The sequence below is a fragment of the Astatotilapia calliptera genome, chromosome 14 (assembly GCF_964374335.1).
Source record: "Astatotilapia calliptera chromosome 14, fAstCal68.1, whole genome shotgun sequence".
NCBI classification, from domain to species: domain Eukaryota; kingdom Metazoa; phylum Chordata; class Actinopteri; order Cichliformes; family Cichlidae; genus Astatotilapia; species Astatotilapia calliptera.
In genome coordinates this window covers 16,280,888-16,300,055 of record NC_137435.1, presented here as the reverse complement: position 1 = coordinate 16,300,055, position 19,168 = coordinate 16,280,888, and the positions used below count along the sequence as shown (strand labels likewise).

Genomic DNA, 19,168 nt, shown 5'->3' with positions numbered 1-19,168 from the left:
TTTTTTTATTACTTCCATGTGTAGGTGTCTGTTTGGGCAGTAAAGTTTAAATTCTCTGCTTCACAGTGTTTAGAAAAGTCTTTTTTATGTGAGGTAACTTAAGGTCGGAGAGTGCTGCAGCAGAAAGGGATTTATAGCAGGAAAAGGTTAATTTTGTGCAAAGAAACTGGAATCCAGCTGTTTTAATAAGACCAGTATTATGCGAACTGGGTGATTTCCTTAGAATGTAGTCAGTTTATTTAAATTAGTTGCCCTTTAGTCGTTAAGAGGTTATTGAAACACTTTGAATTGCACTGTTACGGAGAATAAAAAGTCAGCACCAAATCCAGCAGCTGAGTGTTGTTGAAATAATATCAAATACCTGACAACCACTTCTCATGCTATTATTTGCATGCAGGATATTGCTTTCTCTTTTTCACCTGCAGCCAATAAACTTTTTGTATAACAAACATTTTGATTTTGCACATGAGTGAACAAACAGGCTCAGTTCAGGGTCCCAAAATATGCCATGACAGGATAGCGACCATTCAGTTCAGGGTCCCGGTGCGGGGGGTGGAGCCTATCTCAGTGGTCACAGGGCAAGAGCCAGCTCCCTACAGCCAGTTTAAAATCCCCAATTAACCAAACAATTACCATTTCAATGGGTGGAAGACCACATACAAGGGCCCCAGCCATCCTGCAGCTTTGAATCAGAAACTTACTGAAGCAGTATGTGCCTTTGCTTTCAGTGTTGTGAAATGAGAATAAATCTAAAAAAAAAAGGTCTTTTTCTGCCTCATTCATGAAAATTAAAAACTTCAAACTGGATTAAGAAGATCCTCATGTGAGGATCTGTCAAAATCTGATGATGTGAGTACATTTCTATACTTTTTTTTTACTCTGAAGACTGTGTTTTTCATTAGGTTGCTAGGAAGGTTCAGTTAGATTTTTCCATATTACAAAGTGGAGGTGAAAGAGTTTAAAATAGGTGGGGTTTAAAACAGGGTGTTTCTCAAGCTAAGTACACAAAGCTTAGACTCTCATTGTTTCTAGTTCATACTTTCTAGTTCATAGTCCGGTTCGACTGCAGAATGCAGGCTCTCGAGGACGCAAGCCTGCAGCACAATCATTCATTCAAATCAATACTCTGCTCAGCATTTTTAATTAGTTTATCATTGTAATTAATATTTAGAATAAAATTACCCTATACACTAATTATTTAAAGTGAAAGTGTAAAAATTTTCATGGCTAGATGTCAGTAGATTGACGATTACAGTCACCCGAGGTCCCTTTTCTTACCCCTCCCAATTCAAGTGTATAATCATAGCTAATAGATGCATTGCATTTGCAGCTTCATCCACTCTTGTGGGGTCATCTTGAGCTGAAGGTGACATAAAGACAAACATGTTTCAGTCAGCCATAACGGATCAGAAACCATTAAATTTAGATTTAATGGTCACATTAAATGTCAATGCTGAGTGAAAAGCGTTAACATCTATTTAATCTGTATGAGACGACAAAACTTTGTGAAAAGAGCCTGATATGGGTCAGTGAGTCAGAGAAGTGCTGCTGTTAGCTACTGTTAGCTACTGTTAGCCTCTGTTCGCGGTTATTTGCTGCTGTTAGTGGAACTTTCTTTGGAGTGGCTGTAGCTTAAGTCTGATGCTTAGTGAATAAACTGTCATATGATGTGAGAATGTTATCAAACTGTTTATCAGAGGGAAAGTGTCAATTTTTGTAACACCTTGAGCCTAACATTAGCTGGCATAAAGTTGGCTCATAACCAACTGTTGTTGTCGTTTAGCTGGCTCTGGTCGGCTGTACTGAGATGGGAGGGTCGCATGTCTAATCTGATGACAATAAGTAAATGCGACAATATGGGGAATAAATGAACATGTTTATGTTTTTGCCTGTGTGTTTATTAAATCCAACACTACCATTTTTGCCATTTTTGGAAATAATTATGTGAGTTTACAGTCTGTGGTGGAGATCGGTCAAAGAATCCTGAACTGAAAAATATGGGAGGATCCAACAATGGCAAAGATTGTGGTAGAAATTTAACTTACAGGTGGAAATGCTTTTAAAAAAAATATTTTGAGGCAAAGTCAGCAAAGATTTTAATCTGTTTCCAGATTTGGCTGGTGGCTTTATATCCATGTATATGTATATGTTCTAGTGACTACTGAATGAAAGGTAATTTTAATAAATGCTTCTAAATAACTGCTAATATAATTTCAAGACTGCTGTCAAGTGCAAAGACATGCTTCTAGAAGGAATTTGGTAAAATATGAAGATGAAAAAGTAAGCTCAAAATGTACATGTAAAGAAAAATATTGTATTCCATAATGTTCTTTTAGTTTTATTTATTTATTTATTTATTTTAAATCAGGCTGGTAAATGAAGACTACAGTAAGTTTTGAACTAACTCTTGCTTTTCATTAAACTCCAGCATAATAAAATATTTTGCAACAGAATTTGTGAACAATGCAAATGTACATCAATCGCTGTGTCTTTTTTTGATACACAACTGAATGTCTTGCTTTTTTCTCAGCAGTGTGCTTTCTTTCTAGTCTATCTGACGTTCTTCAGAGTGGAGATCATGGCCAGAACTCAGCACTGCATTTAAAAAAAACATCAGTTTTCTCCAAGAAACCCTTCAGACTGGAATTCTGTCATTTTTGTACATACTTTTCAGTAAGAATTTTAGTTTTTTTTGTAGAATATTTAGAAGCGGCAAAAGGAATTAAATAATGTAAATGTAGAGTGTGTACATATGGGATCATTCAAGCCAAATTTAGTTGGTTAGAGAAGTTATTTTTACATCGCAGCAAACTCTACATAGGTGTCGGTATGTGACAACAACCGTAACTAACACACAAAACAAGACAAAAATGAAAACAGCGTTTACTACGTGTGCACAGGGGAGGGGAGAAAAACTGCTTTCGTCAGCTGTTTATGCCTGCAATACTCAAATGTCCCGCAACTATAACACTTTGAAATTCTATTCATGATTGGAATACCGTGACACTGCTGCACTTTGTGTTGAACTTGTCTGTATACTCATCATACGGAAATGTGGTTTTACGCAGCTCGTAATCATTTACACGGTTTACATAAAGGTTTTTGGTTAGTTGTCAAATATGTTCAGGCATAGCACTGACCTGAAGGAGGAAAGATAAACATGTTCCTATATGTTTTTATGACTTTTGTAATAAAACTAGATGCACAGAGAGAGAAACTAGAGCCAAAAAGAGCACAATGTAGGATTTTTAAGATGGACAGATAAACAGTGAATCTGAAGGTGATGCTGAACGTTCCTACAAATGTTTCAGCAGTTGACAAACAGATGCACTCCTGGAAACTGCCGAGGAGATGGGGTGAATGAGGGGGAGGGAGCATGCAGAGGAGACGGATACGGTGAGGAGCAGAAGAGAAAAAGGAAAAGGGTGAGGAGCAGAGGGTGAGCAGTGTGTGGGCAGAGAGGGCCGGCGAGGTGAGGGTGATGACGGGGACACATGCAGGTTTGTATCTTCCTGACGTGTGAAGTGTACACACAGTCCTCTCTTCTGCCCCCATATCTTTTCTCTCTCACTATGTATTGGATCCCACCCTCCATCAATCCCTCTTCCTCACCCACTCACTCCCTTTATTCCTACCTATTACTGGTCCCTGAAAAAAAAAATAGGGCAGCCATTATGTAAGGAAGAGAGAAGAAGTGGGGAGGGGGGTAGACTGTGAGCTGAGGGAAAAAAACAGGGTGAAACAAAGCATTCTGGATAGAAACAAGCAATCACCGTGAGAATGAGTAGGGGGAATAATGAAGTTGGCATGCGAGCTCTTCGTGCAGGTAGAAAGACGTGTTCAGATTCACAAAAACAATAGGGGACGGGAAAAACAATTAAAACCACAGCATAACAAGTAAACGTCCTCCATAGAAAAGGGTCCAATTAGGAGAGCCTGTTAGTGTTAAATATACATAGGCAGTAATTTGCTTTTGCAGACTTATTACAGCACTAAGGAGGCTACTGGGTTACAAATGTTGCAGTTTCTGTAACATACTTATAGGTTTCATCATATTAAAGGTGACAGTCAGCACTTGAACACGTTTGGATTCGTTTCAAACCAAGCAAACCTGTCTAAATAAAATCTGCAGTCTCCTCCAGTGTGATGTCTCTACTTAAGAGGACATTTTGACATGCAAATGCAGTAAAAGCGCAGTCGTGAATAATAAAATTAATGATGGTTGAATTCGATTTCGCCGGTTCAGTTTTATTGTCGTCTCATTGTGCTGCACGCTGGCTCGCTATCACAGCCTCACAGCTTAGCGCGACTTGTGTTTTTACTACAATGTCAAAGTGTGTGCTGCGAGAAAGAAAGTGGACACATATGTAGGGAATGTTGAGTTTACATGCAAAAAAATTCTACGTTTAATGACTCAGCGCTGGCTTTAACAACAGCATTTAAGCACTGTGTTGAGGCACACAGAGTTACTTTCCACCTCTGATCTCATCATCTCTCTCTCTCTCTCACCCGCTTGCTCTTGTCCCTCCCTCTTTCTGGCACTTTGCCTCTCTGACTGGCAGCGAGCCTGTTGAAAGTAGGCTAGGATTGACGCGCTGCTTGTGTCTGAGTCACAGAGAGCTGTGGAATACTGAAACCCACTGATTGCATTTAACTTTAGGCATCCGACTCCCATGCAGTGCATGATACAATAGAGCCATCCACTCTTGTTTCTGTGCCTCAATGCTGACGTTTATGGCTGCACTTACAAGCAGAAAAAAAGAAAAAAGATTGGTCTGATGCCGTGTACAATTGCACAGATGGTTATTTAGAGGCATTTTCATCACAACGGAAAAAGTAATGTCACTCAGAACATAGTACGGCAACAGTAAAGAGACATTATCCTTGTTGTCGTTGCAAAACAGTGGTTTAGGATGGCGTGCCAAATAAAATAAAAATACAAAAAAAACAAAGGATAAAGAAAAAAACCTAAAATTTTTACATTTTCTGCCATGTTACATTAACTTCTCCCTCACACATAGCTCGCAAGCATCTCTTTAATTTATGCTTCATCATTAAGTGCTGTCAAGGCCCTGTTTTCAGGAGGTCAGCAGTGCCATGGTCAACCATAGCCCTACTTACCTGCTTAACATAGAGGAAAACAACTATATGAAGCCTGATACCACCAAGCCAGATAAAATTAAATGACGTGAAAAATTTTTTGCCTCAGAAGAGTCTGCAACCAAGGTTGTGACGCATGCACAGTCGAATGTTTTACCTTCTCCACATACCGCTCTAAATCATCCCTGTGCGTGTGTGCCGTGTAAACTCGCGAGCTTGTTACTTGTCTAATGAGCCACAAGGATTACACCATATAAACACAAGTGCACGGACATAAACAGGACAAAGGCGAGCGGCGGCGGAGATGGGAACGAGAAAGACTGGAAAAGATGCGAGTGTAAATAATCTAACTGGCTCTCCACACACGGATGTCAAGGAGGTCATGGGAATTTTCCTATTCAGTGAGCATTAACTTCATGATACAAACTGTTCATTGTGGGCTCCCTGTGGGATTATATTGTCTAATCTAAACCAAAAAACTGTGGCTGTAACATCTGCAGAAAATCAGGCACTAGTTTACCAGCAAATGTGAAGTAAAACAAAAGCCAAACAAATGTAGCGAAGACAAATCAGACACAAGCAGAGCCTGAAAAACAACATGAATACTACAGAGAGTCCAGGGAAGGTGGAGGATAACACTGAGGCAATCTTTGGCTCCTCGCAACGAGGACAACGAGTTCGTACCTCTGCTCGTAAGATACACACAAAACAGTCAGCTGTGATTAGCGGAGAAATCTCTACAAATCTTAATCATTTACTCCATTCTTTGCATGCCATCACTGAAAGAATAAACCAGCTAGTACGCAAGCCAAAGGGTGTGTGGAGGTGCAAAATAACATGACTGCTACACCACTATAAATCAAACACCAAAGTTTGCCTTAAGTCCTCTCCTTAAACTTAGGATTTATTGCAAGCATTTGGTATCAATCCATATCGTGTAGTCCTGAGTGCATTCATGATTTTTTCACTAAAAACTGCCATGACAATAAAGAAAATCTGTTAAATATCTGAAAACAGGCAGGCAGGAAACTCGTGCATCTTTGCAGAAATAAAAGTTCAAAAGTTTATGGTTTCATCTTGATTCAAATATTAATAAATTCAGGGCTCTGCGTTTTTAATTTCACCTCAAGTGCTTCAGCTAATGCAGTATACACAGGCCATGTTTACATAGGTGTGGAGGGAGACAGTAAACTTTGCCAAGAAAGAATTACTGCTGGATTTAGACGATACGAGTTTTCAAGCAGCTACAGAGGCCTGAACCACCACTTTAAAGATCATGTAAGAATGAGCTTTGAGGGGTTTTTGACCTGAAAGACAAAACAGTCCTCGTCGCAGTTTAATTTTTGCTGTACCGATCGAGCCGAAACACAGAATACAGCAAAGATGAGGAAGGAAACTGTAGAGTGGCCGAAAGAAGAGCTGTGGCATAAGAGTATGAGACGCTTTGGTTGGCTGGGGGGGGAGAAATCTGATCAAATTTCTCTCGGTTAGGTGGGGGAAGCCTGTGAGAGTTATGCAATGTTGTTGGGATATGGAGCCAGAAAGGGGTGTAAACAACACCGCTCTCAAGTGGGACAGGCCTAATCGTTGCCTAGTAACAAGTATTTTGGGCCAGACCAAGCAAACATGGCCCGCCTTCCAAAAGGAAACAGGGGCTGGCCTCATGAGCACAGTGTAAGTTAGTGACTTCCCGAAAATACGCTAAGAGACAGGGGCAAGCAAAACAAAGCACGTCAGGGGCATTAGACAACACCAACCACTTTCTATTTTTTCATTTTTACCTAGCTTGGCAGGAGTCTAGACCACCGCAAGTTGTAAACACACAAACTTGCGATGAAGTAAACAGTCTGGAGAGAGGATTGCAGTCTAGAAACTCCACACCATCTCTGACTAAAGTCTAGCCGTGACTAACTATTTAGGCCCATGGAGCCTATGAAGAAACTTGTGAAAAAACTTCAGCATTAGGTTTACAACCTTTACAAATGCAACCCTACTTGATGATTAGTACACTTGGCAAAGCAAATTCCTGCTGCTCACTGATAAAGTGTTGCTGTTTTAATTATAATCTATATGATCCAAGCAACTTATTGACGCTGAGTAGATCACCTTTAATTCACTGGAATGAAAGTTAATGACCTGTTTCACAACATTATAATTAATGCATAATTAATCACTTCTGCAGGTACAGGAGTAATTACTGCCCACCTTTTGTGTAACAGTTAATGTGTTTATTGCACGAAATAAGAACTGAGGCCATACCAACTGCATATTTAACGACACAGCGACTAGCGCATGGAGTCGGGAATTTTACCGGCGACTGCTCGGACGGTATGACAGCTAGTTTAGTGATGTTGAACCTGTAACTGCCTGAGGGTAGTTCAGGCAGCACAGGGTGGAAAAGGAAGATTAAAAAAAACGGTCGTTAACGGTTAAAAGTGCGCTGAAACAACAACAGTCGCCGCACTGCTCTCTGCTCCTCTCCGCTGCTGCCACTGTTCTCTGTGCAGAAAGAATCCGGAAGCCATATTGTGTGCGGCTGCTGTCTTGTCACCCATAGCCGGTTGCCACGGAAACCGGTTGCTAAGCGGCATAACAAAAAAGACCAAATTTATACGTGCTTGCGTCAGATGCAACGGCGTATCCATGGCGACGCAACGCTACACACATTCAGTAAACCCGTGTACAGCACATGGCCCCTGCCTCTTTTAGCACACCGTGTCTCTTTTTAACCGCTTGTTTTAGAGATTATTAAAAGTAAACACGTCTTCTTCTGTCGCTGGGAAGCATGTCTGTATTTTTAATCGGACTAGATATATGTTGTGTTAAAATAGCGGAAGCTATGTTAGTCGGCAGTGATTGGTTTCCCCGTGAATGTGGGCTGCCTTTCCTGCGTTATCAGCCATTCACCTTAATAATTCCCCATCAGGAACAATTCGCATCGACGGAGTTAGTCATCCCGGTTCAGCCGCACGGCACCGGTAGCGGCAGTCCGGATGGGACACAGCGTCCTCCGTGGATCCTCGTCTCTGACGTTGTTGCGGCGCTGACTAATAACTCGTTATCCCCAACTCTTCCCTTTTTGCTCACGCCTTTTCACACACCGACTGTATTGCCGTAGCCCTCTCGCAGCAGCAAGCCCGCCCAGTGACACTGTGTGACATCACGAACACAAAACGTAGGCCTTGTATTTCACATTTTCATTCATGATTTGACACCCCATGTTCCCGCATTTGGCCCTTGGAGCGACCCTCCTCCCCCCAAGCCAATGCCAAACTCCCACCTGCCACATTCCCACTGCTGTCCGCATGTAGGCTTTAATAATGAATCACTTTTGTGCTCGTCCCGGTGATGTTTGCAATGACAGGCGCAGATTTCCGTCACTGCTGCCCACTGTACATGTCAGAATAACACTGCTGTTTACCAACTAATGTTTATTTTTCCTTTTTTTTCTTCAGGAGGAGGAGGAGGAGAGGGGTGTGAATAAGACCGATGTTCTGACACTCTCTGAGTGCTCTCTGACTGTCCTGCCCACACTCAAATCCATAACAGATTAGGTGTATACATTTTTAAAAGTCGTAAAACCTCGCTTGGCGTCGTACCTGCCCTCGGGTTTAAGGAGTGTTCAGGCACAGAAGAAAAGGAGGCTTTCCTTTCATTAAAACATTAGGCTCACAAGCACAGAGGACTCCCGAGGGCGTGTCCTGAGAAACTTTTCAGCAGGATTTCCCTCGCATGTTGACGGGATTCCGTCCTGAGCTGTGAGTATTGCATAACTTAATCCATTGTTTTTCTTCTGGTGTTTTCCAGGTTACGTATTATATTGTAAATAAAGAAAATAAATGAAATAAATAAATAAAGGTTACTTATCTATCCCAGTTACAATATCTACAGAATATATATTATAGGTTTATCCGATATATAGCAGACTAATAACAATTACAATTGGGTAAATGTGCCACTGATTTCAACGTAACAAACCTTCACATTATAGGAATATTATGTATTGCTATGACTAAATAAATGTCCCAATCAAAACACACGCAAACAGAGTCCTAAATAGATACTTTCCATATTTATCACCCCCGAGCTTCTTAAAATTTCCTCTCAGAAATTGTCAGACGGTGAGAAATATCTTATGCCCGTGATATGACAAAAAAAAAAGAAGAAAGTCTATTATTATCCGTCGACGAGGTGAGATTCTGGTCCATTTCAGTGGCAGAGGGAATCCCTCAACGTCACCAAGGATACCAAACACAACATCAGGCACAAATATGGTCATGTACGTCAGCGGAACTCCGAGGCGGGACTAGACCGTTGAAATGTCTTGCTTCTACTCTGGGCTTCATTCATAAGACAAGATCTGCTACTGTGCACCGTAATATAGCAAGCGTCCTCCGGCGTTCCGTGAGCGGACTTTATGGATGTATATTTGCACGTTTGATAAGGTCGGATAACGGAGAGCACTGAGAGGATTTACCGCTGAACCGGGGAGGACTTCTTCGCAGATTGAACTGGTAGACCTTCCTCCCCCGTCTAAAAGCGGGGAACTGGATTAAGAGTCTTCATGCAACTTTTTTGGAAAGAGACCAAGAGCGTTTCACCGGGGAATAACAAGAAGACTTACATAGGTAAGAAACGCTTACTTTTTGTGGCTGTGAGCGCAAACGGTTTGAGAGCAAAAGTCTCTTTTTGAAAGCGCACTATTTTAAAGTAGGTCGGGAGCATCTGTTCGCTTCAGACGGCTTCATAGGAGATGCTTAAAGACAGTTTTCCCTGCTGACACCGGTTTAAACGCATAAAACACGCTGCTGCAGGCCACTTATTAACCGCCTGCCATCATTTATGAGAGAACAGCCTAATTTAAAGCAAGCGCCAGCTGGCTTGTGTTAAGTGCACCGAGTTTAACATCAGTCATTCTCTCATTACAGTACCTCTCCTCCTTTAGTAATCTTCTTGTGTGTGCCGCTGCCCTGCCGCTGCAGGTGACATCGCTCTCTCTCCGGTACCTGCAGGTGTCGCGTTCTCTTTCGGCCCCCCCGGGGAGATGTACCAAGGATTTCCCGGCGACCCAGACAGCGGTTCCCGTGGAAGCTCGTCTCCATCTATAGAGTCCCAGTACCTTTCCTCCGTGGACTCCTTCGGGAGCCCGCCGACCACCAGTGCTCCACAGGTAAGTTCCAGTCAGCAGACTGGAAATGTAATGAAAACAAAAGTCGGAGAGCGTTTTTACCTCAGATTGTTTATTCGTTCAAAAATGCAATACGACTGACACGCGATCACTGGGTATGAACCTGTCATTTAATTATGATATGTGCTTTTGCTTAAACACACTCTGCATGGTGTGTCAGTTGTATAAATATACAGAATATAAACGTATTTATGGCTTATGAAGCAGTGGGCTCTGTCACCGCTAACAGAAGACCGACTACACCAAGTCAGCACATTTGGTGTATCCGGTCTTTCTGCAGTCAGAACTTAAATGACCGGGATGACTGGATGTAAATTCAACGTCTGTGTGTTGACTGTAGCCCCGGTGGCGGCGTTGACAACGTGCTCAGCGCGGTTGACAGCGCTCTGGAACTCTCCGACGTAAGTGCCGCAGCCCCGCCCCTTTGCCCCGCTTCTCTCCTTCCACTCGCTCCGCTCTCCTCTCGCCGTGACGTAAATGCCCGTTCTATTTTGGAGTGCTACGTCGCGTTGCCAAGGGGAACACCGGGGGTGTGAGGGAGGAGGAGGAAGGAGGCGGGAGAGACGCCGTTTAGAGAAAAACGATTGGTGGAGGCGGTCGCTCTCAGAGCCGTCGGTCCAAACGTCTGAACGCGCTTTCAAATGAATATTAATGAACGGCGATACTCCCCCGAGTATGAAATATAAAATACCAGCGACAGATTTGAGCTTTCCACGACTATTTTTAGACATGGGCGCAGAGGAAAACTTAATAGCCCGTCTTTTTTATTTTAACAATAAAAACACCTACAGTCGTAAATTTCAAGTTTTTTTGTTGTTTTTTTGCTTAAAGTTAAACAAAACATCCTTGAACACCCTTTTAATTCAAATTCTCTATATAATGAGAAATCCAAGGCTGCTACCTTAACACGTTTTGGCTCCTACCTTTACAACAAATAGCATTTCTCCACTCTTTGGTAAATCCCACGGAAAAGGTGGTTAAATGAATATCAAGAAATGGAAACAAGTCAGAAACTAGGTCTAGGTAATATAGGCCTACAACAGGGGTGTAAAACAGAAGACCCAAGTGCCAGAAGTGGCCACAAAAGTTTTTAATCTGGCCCACTTGACAGCTTTGGAAAATGTGAAGGAGTGCATAAATTTTAGATTTTCTGCTGTATTTTTTTTTCATAGGTTTTATGGCTTTTGTACTTCTCCCACGGCTATTTATACTTCACCAAAGTAGTAACAGATAAACAGCTAAATGGCAGAATGTTCCTGTTTTTTCACTGTCTACTATAGAAATGCATGATTTATAAAGTAAGTTTACAATAGAAAAAATAAATAAATAAAAAGAGGACATTCTGTCTGTCAACTAACAAACATTTCCAGCTTTATAATTGCAGGACAGTCTGCGCAATGAGCTAACAGAACTTCTTCCTTAATTTTACAGATTTATTTCTTACAATTTAAGCCCCAAGTGGAATTTCTCTATCATCTAGAAAAACTGAGTCATATCATCTAAAACTGCACTTGTTTTTCTTATATTAAAATATTTCAGGGGTTTAATGTATGATTAAATGTCTGTGGGCTGCATGTGGCCCACAATGTGAAATGAGTTTGATACCCCTGGCGTAAAATGTCTGATCACTAAGGAGTCTTAAAACTGTATCACGTCAGGTAGCCTAAACCTTTCTTTATGTAATTGTTAACATAATGGGTCCAGGCATATTAAATTATTAATGTTAATATTCTTCTTTCTGTTTGTGGCAGCCTAGCATGACTTTCCTAGTATATGATAAATACTAGTATCTCTTCAGCTGTTGTTTTATACATTCAGCCACATTCGGAGCAGAGGGTTTTTCACACCTTGTTGTAGTTTATCTACAGTCAGATGAGAATAGCAAACAGACACAAATAGTTTTAGGTGGAATCTGAATTTAAATCATTTTACACTTTAAAGCAGATCTTTATTGCAGCTGATGAGAATTTCAGTGCATGTTTGTACTAAATGTATCCGGTTTGCTACAGTGATCGGACTGATGCACAGATCCCAGCTTTTTTTTCTGGTTTTTCTGTATCTGTCTGTATTTTTTTGCTGCTCTACCTGATCTGAGCTCTGGTCCATAAAACTTAATTGTCGACATCTCCTCCTCAGGAGTGTGTGTCAGCAAGTGCTGGCTTGAGCATTGTGGGCAGCGGGCCAGGGACAAGTGGTGGAGGTGAGATGCCCGGTTCATTCGTGCCAACCGTCACTGCCATCACCACCAGTCAGGACCTGCAGTGGATGGTACAGCCAACCCTCATCTCATCCCAGGCTTCTGGACAGAGTGGCTCCACCGGGACCACGACCATGACCCAACCAGCTTCACTGGTTGATCCGTTTGACATGCCAGGCCCGAGTTATTCCTCGGGATCTGGATTCACCCCACCGAGTTCAGACACTCCAGGGCCAGCAGCTGGCCCTGTCCGTCAGTCCAGAGCCCGAACTCGGCGTACACGAGAAGAGTCTGTGAGTGAAGATGGAGATGTTGGTGTGTTAGTAAGTTTGCGTGCTTGAATGGTTTGTCTGTTGACCCTCGCATGTTATACATGCACTGCAGGTATATTGTTTACGAGGAAGCCAGTAAAGGTAATAACGCTGTGTCTGTAATGTTAAGCAGTGGTGTGTGCTAACACTAATGGGTGGGTGGGTAATTAATTGGTGTATTTGGTGTTTGCTTTGGTATTTTCTCATTTGCACAAACCTACTAAACGGCAGAAGGCTAGTTCACTGTTCAGGCACAAGCAACTTTTATCTGTCAGCTGTGATTAAATGTAGCTTTATTTGGTGTTTTTAAGCTAAATTAGTCAATTAAAATAGCCAGTGTTTTTTTTTAAGCTAATCTGTATTCTTCCTTATCTTAGCTAACACCCGAGGAAGAAGAAAAGAGACGTGTTCGTCGAGAGAGGAACAAGCTGGCTGCTGCCAAATGCCGAAATCGCAGACGAGAACTTACAGACAGACTGCAGTCGGTGAGCCTGGCCCTGTTCTTGCTTTCAGAGCGAATGTTGATGATAATTGCATATTTTATGTTACCTCCCATAGCATCGTGTGGTGGGGTAATAAATGCTTGCATGTGTGTACAAGAGAGAGGATTATGGTAATGGGTGTTTAGCTGCAGCGAAGACAATTACAGTCCTCAAAAGAGACTATTGTACTTTTGGTAGTTAAGGCCTAATTAACATACTCTTCTATAAGCCACCTTGCATATACGGCTGTAGGGGAAGCAGGGAGGTATTTCTACTGGAATAAACACAAAGAAGATTGGCATACCTAACACTCCTTTCTTCTATCTACTGCACATCTTCTTCCCATTTCACCCACCTTTGCCTTGTTCCCGTCTCCTTCTCCCCCATTTTTTCTTTCATCCTCTGTACCAACCCACAGGAGACAGACGTACTGGAGGAAGCAAAGGCAGAACTGGAGGCAGAGATCTCAGAGCTACAGAAGGAGAAAGAGCGCTTGGAGTTTGTGCTGGTGGCTCACCAGGCAAACTGTAAGATCCCATACCAGGACCAGCCTCAGCAGGGCTCAGCACAGCTGCCTCCAGTGCAGTCCCAGCTGCCTCCCCAGGCCTTACAACCGCCTGTCTCCATTGTGGGCTTGACTGTGAAGGAAGACTCTTTCTATCTGCCTCCTGCCTACACAGCCCATCCTGCCTCCACACAGTCCCAGCCTCCGGTTCAACAGCAGCAGCAAGTCCAGCAGCAGCCTCAGCCTGGAATAATGCAGGAGGTAGAGTTCTCTAGTTCTTTTTATGGCTCAAGCGAGCCAGCACCTGGTGGGCCATGCCTTATGGTCAACGACAGTGGTGGTGGTGGTGTTAACCATGACGATGCGGCCATTGGCAGCTACAACACCTCATACACATCTTCATTTGTGTTCACCTACCCAGAGGGAGCCTGCGGGGTCAGTGCCAACCAGCGGAACAGCAGTAGCGAGCAGTCGTCCGATTCTCTGAACTCGCCTTCTCTGCTGGCGCTCTGACTGACCGACAGACACACGCATACACATGTTAACACACACGCACATTATTCTCGCTGGAAGTAGAGGCTGAAGTACACGCACAGTACCGATCAGCCTCACCGATTGAGAAAAAAAATAACAACAAAAACAACCAATGGTTTACATCTGATTGGATTATGAGTTTACACATTCTGAAATGTATCCTAATTAAGAGCCATACAAATAGTTGCACATTAGGTCTAACCTTTAACATTCACTATATTTTAGTTTTCTATTACACTCGCAACTGGACATTATGGGTGAATAAAACTGGGTTACGAAAACTGAGTCCAAGTTGCCAATCTTAAGTTCTGTGGCTTAACAGATTAATTCACAGTGAATTCTCTTAAGCTTGTACTCTGACTGAGTAAGAAACAACACGATCACTCCGACAAGCACAAGCGCCCCTAACTTGTTCCCTCTGTCGGTTGCCCCTCTTCCAGTGCTCCCATCCTTTTCCATGCTTTTCTTCCTCTCGCTGAATGTATTTGTGCAAATCTGAAATAGGGACGAAGGACGCTCTGTTCAGGTTTTCTTCTCGTGGGAGACAGGCTGCTGATCTCTCGCTCACCTCTAACTGTTCATCTGCTCGACTTCCCTCTGCTTCTTCATTTGCTGTTTGGACTTGGCAAGTTAAGGATCTGAGTGTCACAGCCCGCCACTAAATCTTGTGCTTTTTCCTTCTCTCGTTTTTTCTTTTTCTTTTTTTTTAACAAAAAAACCACAAAAAAAAAAAATCTTCTGACATCTGCCTACCTGCTGTGCGACCCATCTCTACCCATCTCTGTTTTCTCCTCTTCTGTCTCTTTCTCCTTCTCTCTGAAGTCTTCGACCCCCGAGAGCCCGAAGACACCCTCCAGCCCTTGGGACCTTGAGTGAAAGCCGGCTCAACTAACATGCCCCCCTTTGAACCCTGTCATACAAGGACATGGACGCAAGCCCAACCAAACGGAAGAGTCTTTTCTTGGAGCACGTTGCTCAAATCCTTACAGTGAACAGCAGCTAAATACTCTGAACACGCACACAGACGCATAATTGATGAACAAACACATGCAAAAAAAAAAAAAAATGCAAGATGGATGCCACTGTCTTCTGCTGAGCCATTTTTCATGTTGTTCACACAATGAAGATTAGACACACCAGTTGTGAGGATATAGAGAGACTTAAGGAATTAAGGAAGCAAGCAGGAAAGGCTCTGAGGGAGTCCGGATAGAGGATGGCTTTCATTTTAACGACGGATTTTTGTGACCAAAAGTTTAAAAAAAAGGAAACAAAACAAAACAACAACAGAAAAAAAGAATAAAAAAACAAATAAAACACAGAAAAAAAATCTTCTCTTGCCAACTGTGTGGAAGGGTGACCTCAGTAAAAACACCTCCATACCACAGAGCCTCATCGCCCTGGGCCGACATGCGTATATTCACGCCATCGCTTTCAGCAACTGAAGATGTTTGCTGCAGCGCACCAGCTCAGAGTTTTGCTCACACTCATTCAGATGTGAACCGATGCCTTTATTTAGAGGAGAGACTTTTTCTTTTTTCTTTTTTTTTCTTTTTTGGGGATAGTGATTCAGACAACCTCTAAACATTGGGCTCAGTGGTCTCTGTACCTCCTCTGTTCTCTAACGGGGATGAGGCGGAGGTGCGTTTATTGTGAGTGCGTCCACTCTGAGGCACCTGGCCCGTTTATTTCTTTCTTTATTGAGGTTGACGGGGCCAGTGAGCACAAAAGCAAGACCTGGAAACGAAAGGGGAGAACGTGTGGGCTGTTGTTTTGGAGTAAAGCGTCCTTTCCTTTGCCTGTGAATTTGTAATTTTTTTTTCCCTGTATGTTTGAGTAAGAACCGTTATATATTTTAATGTTTATATTTGTTTGTGTGTTTAATTGTTTTGCATTGACCTCCGCTTTCTCCTGTACTGTTAGCGTTTATTATTATTTTTGTATGTTTTGTCATTTTAAGTGGGAGATTTCTTCACAAATGTTCCTATTATATCTGCATACTTATTGTTTCATTATCTTATTGTATTTTTTTTCATTTGGCAACTTTGGAGGCATGCTGTGCACTACGAGGAAAAAAAATTTAAGTCCATACCCATCTACATAGTTAAAGGTAACATGTATATATATAAAAGTATATATACCATGATGTATGAATGTCTGTAGATCTAAATGGGATATTTTTGTCAATGAAGAAGAAGATAAAATAGTAAAATCAATATTTTTCTAAATGAACAAACATATATATATATATATATATTATAAAGTACTGCCCTGTCCCTCAACATGAAGCACGATGTCACTGCCTCTGTCAATGTGTATTTATGTTTTATAAACGATATAAAGCACTATCCGAGTTACATTAAATGTATGTTTATAATGACAATGATGTTAGAAGGTTGTGGTAATGCCTTTGTTTTGTTTGTGTTTTCCTCTGTGAGGTCTGTCCCAAAGCTACTGACACCTTAATGCCACTTGCTCCTTAGCAGAAAACGAGGGGGAAAAAAGTGATTGAATGTCAATGCGCATATTAAAAGTGTAAGTGTTCAGATGAAAACGTGATGATTAAACTGTTTGATTTGTAAGGCCAAAGTATTTCACACCCAGTGTAAACATGCCACTCAGTGGCGTTCGCATTTCCGATAAAAAGTGTTTGAAGCATAACTGCAGCCTTGATTGATGGGCGTCATCATGTTAAAGCTGATCCACTGGTATACTCGACAATACATGTTGCCTGTCTGAGATTAAAAAAAAAAAACAACCAAAAATCAATTGTTGTTATTGCTGGATGAGAAGCTTTATTTTTCAACTAATAAACATGTTTATTCCAAAAAGAAAAGAAATTGCTGGTTTAATGGTATAAATCTTTGCTAAATAGTGGCTCTGGGTGGTCAGAAAATGGGCAGACCTCATGTTTTTTTTGTTTTGTTTTTTAAATGTTGTATAAGGACTGTGTTTGTACAGATGTTGGAGATGCCTTTTTGATCTCTATCCAAATGCAAATGTGATGAGAATATGTTCTGGTGTCAGAATGAGCATAAAACATATTCAATAGTTCTCATGTATATAGATTTTTGTGGTGCTACTTATACTAGACTACAATGATGAGACCGTTGAGCGGTGGAAAAGTCACCGAAGGTCCAGACAAATGAAAACGCTGGTTGTCTCATCAGAATTTTGTATTCTGAACGAAAGCTGATAACAGTGAATTCGATGCAGCTGAAGCTCTGAATACTCAGTAATAGTTTAATATCAACTGCCTGTTCCATCTCCAAGTGTGGAAAAATAGATCTCAGAGGGCCCTTGTACTGTACCTGCATTCCACACTTACATCTCTGATCATCACACAACATATTAGACTCATTCTTTAATGAAATTTGTTTGCTTTGGATTTAATTGAAATCGTTTTTATTTTTCCTTTGATAATTGTGAGGTTACAATAACAAATGGGTTGCTCGTAAATTGGAAAAGGTGACACAAAAGGACGAGAAGAAATATCCAGCTGTGCGATGGCTATGTTAGCATTAACTGAAAACAAAAAAGAGTTTTCTTATTTTTCTATGATGAGGTGAATGTTTCTATGTATTTCTATTTTTCCACAATTCCCATATGAGCTCCAGTTTCATATCATCTGTTATGAAATGCAATATTATTATCCTCTTGGATGAACATAATGTGGCAAATTACACAGTGATCAAACTGACTGCTACTATATGTCAAGTGTGATGATGTATTGCTTTAATTAACACGTTTTCTTACAGTATTAAACGTTATCCTTATTGTTTAAAATAACATCTAGTGTGAGACAAACGTCACAGAGAATGTATCAAAAAATCTATAATTTTTTATTTATATATTGATGATACATAAAGATTAAAGTTATAGAAAGCCACTGCTTTTATCAACATCTTTTCTTGTTTTTTAAATAAACCCTCATACTATTTTCTGTGAGTGAAAGTTACAGTTTTGGAATACATAATAAATATGGGTACAGAAGTGAAGGGCATGAAGAAATTCTATGAAAGATGTAATTAAAGATACATGGATTATTACATAATGTGCTCATGAAGGTGCTCTGATATCAAATTATCAACTGGTCTATTTTGTAGTCCATTTACATCACCCTAATTTATTCTGTACGTCACAAAAATGTAATGTTTACTTATTTTTACAGCCTTATTTTCATTTTTTTTTAAAATCTTGGAAGAGTACAAAAGTGTATGACATATTTTCCGTGTCACTTTTGCGGTCTCTGCTCTGTGAGCTCCTGTGTCCGTTATTCCACCTCTGGCTTTGCCATCTTAAAAAAAAAGTTTACATTATGTTTTTTTTTTTCCTCATTTTCTAGACTATGAGAGCTGGGTGAGCTGTCTCCTTTAATGATGGTTTGGCTAAATGCCTTACATTTTTCCAGTTTATGAAGAATTGCATAAATAACATATCTTGAGGTGCACTTCTCTTGTGTTTTTTTACACTTGTTTTGCTCTTTTTGAGCTCCTTAAAAGATTTACTTGAGTCGAGACTGCAGAAGTTGAGCAAGAACCTGAAAAGTGCATGTATCTATCATTTTTCTGAACTGCAGTTTCTTTTCTTTATATTTTATCCTGATGATTATTTTCATACATTCCACAAAATGTAAAAATAATAATAATAATAATATTAATAAAAAAATATCCATCACAGTTCTTTGGACATTAAGTATTATATGCTGTACTATCTTGTTATGTTAAACCAATCTGATGTCTACTGTCACAAAAAATCCTTACATTTAACAAGCTCCAACCAGATAACATTTTGCTTACATTAATGAAATAACATGTTGTAACGCTTGGTTTACTCTGTGTTTAAATTCCTGTA

General features: G+C 41.0%; 1 protein-coding gene across 7 annotated transcripts; it reads left to right on the top strand.

The window, feature by feature from the left end:
• The first annotated feature begins 9,435 nt into the window (after positions 1–9,435).
• On the top strand, positions 9,436–17,368 carry fosb (FosB proto-oncogene, AP-1 transcription factor subunit). 7 transcript variants are annotated; one of them, XM_080288935.1, is made up of 6 exons: positions 9,437–9,728; positions 10,083–10,270; positions 12,425–12,808; positions 13,174–13,281; positions 13,697–14,044; positions 15,140–17,368. In XM_080288935.1, exons 1-6 carry the CDS (start codon positions 9,665–9,667, stop codon positions 15,191–15,193), a joined length of 1,146 nt encoding a protein of 381 aa, XP_080145061.1. In that variant the 5' UTR covers positions 9,437–9,664; the 3' UTR covers positions 15,194–17,368. The 7 variants fall into 7 exon arrangements, with proteins under 7 accessions (XP_026048572.1, XP_026048573.1, XP_026048571.1 ...); XM_026192792.2 differs by having other exon boundaries at positions 14,205–17,368; XM_026192787.2 differs by having other exon boundaries at positions 9,436–9,728; positions 10,113–10,270; positions 13,697–17,368.
• The last annotated feature ends 1,800 nt before the right edge of the window (positions 17,369–19,168 follow it).

Excerpts from the sequence above, each read along its gene's own strand:
- fosb (XM_026192786.2), top strand. The coding sequence starts at position 9,665 with ATGCAACTTTTTTGGAAAGAGACCAAGAGCGTTTCACCGGGGAATAAC. Across the intron at positions 9,729-10,082 it reads TAACAAGAAGACTTACATAG|GTGACATCGCTCTCTCTCCG; the intron begins GTAAGAAACGCT and ends CTGCCGCTGCAG. Across the intron at positions 12,809-13,173 it reads ATGGAGATGTTGGTGTGTTA|CTAACACCCGAGGAAGAAGA; the intron begins GTAAGTTTGCGT and ends TCCTTATCTTAG.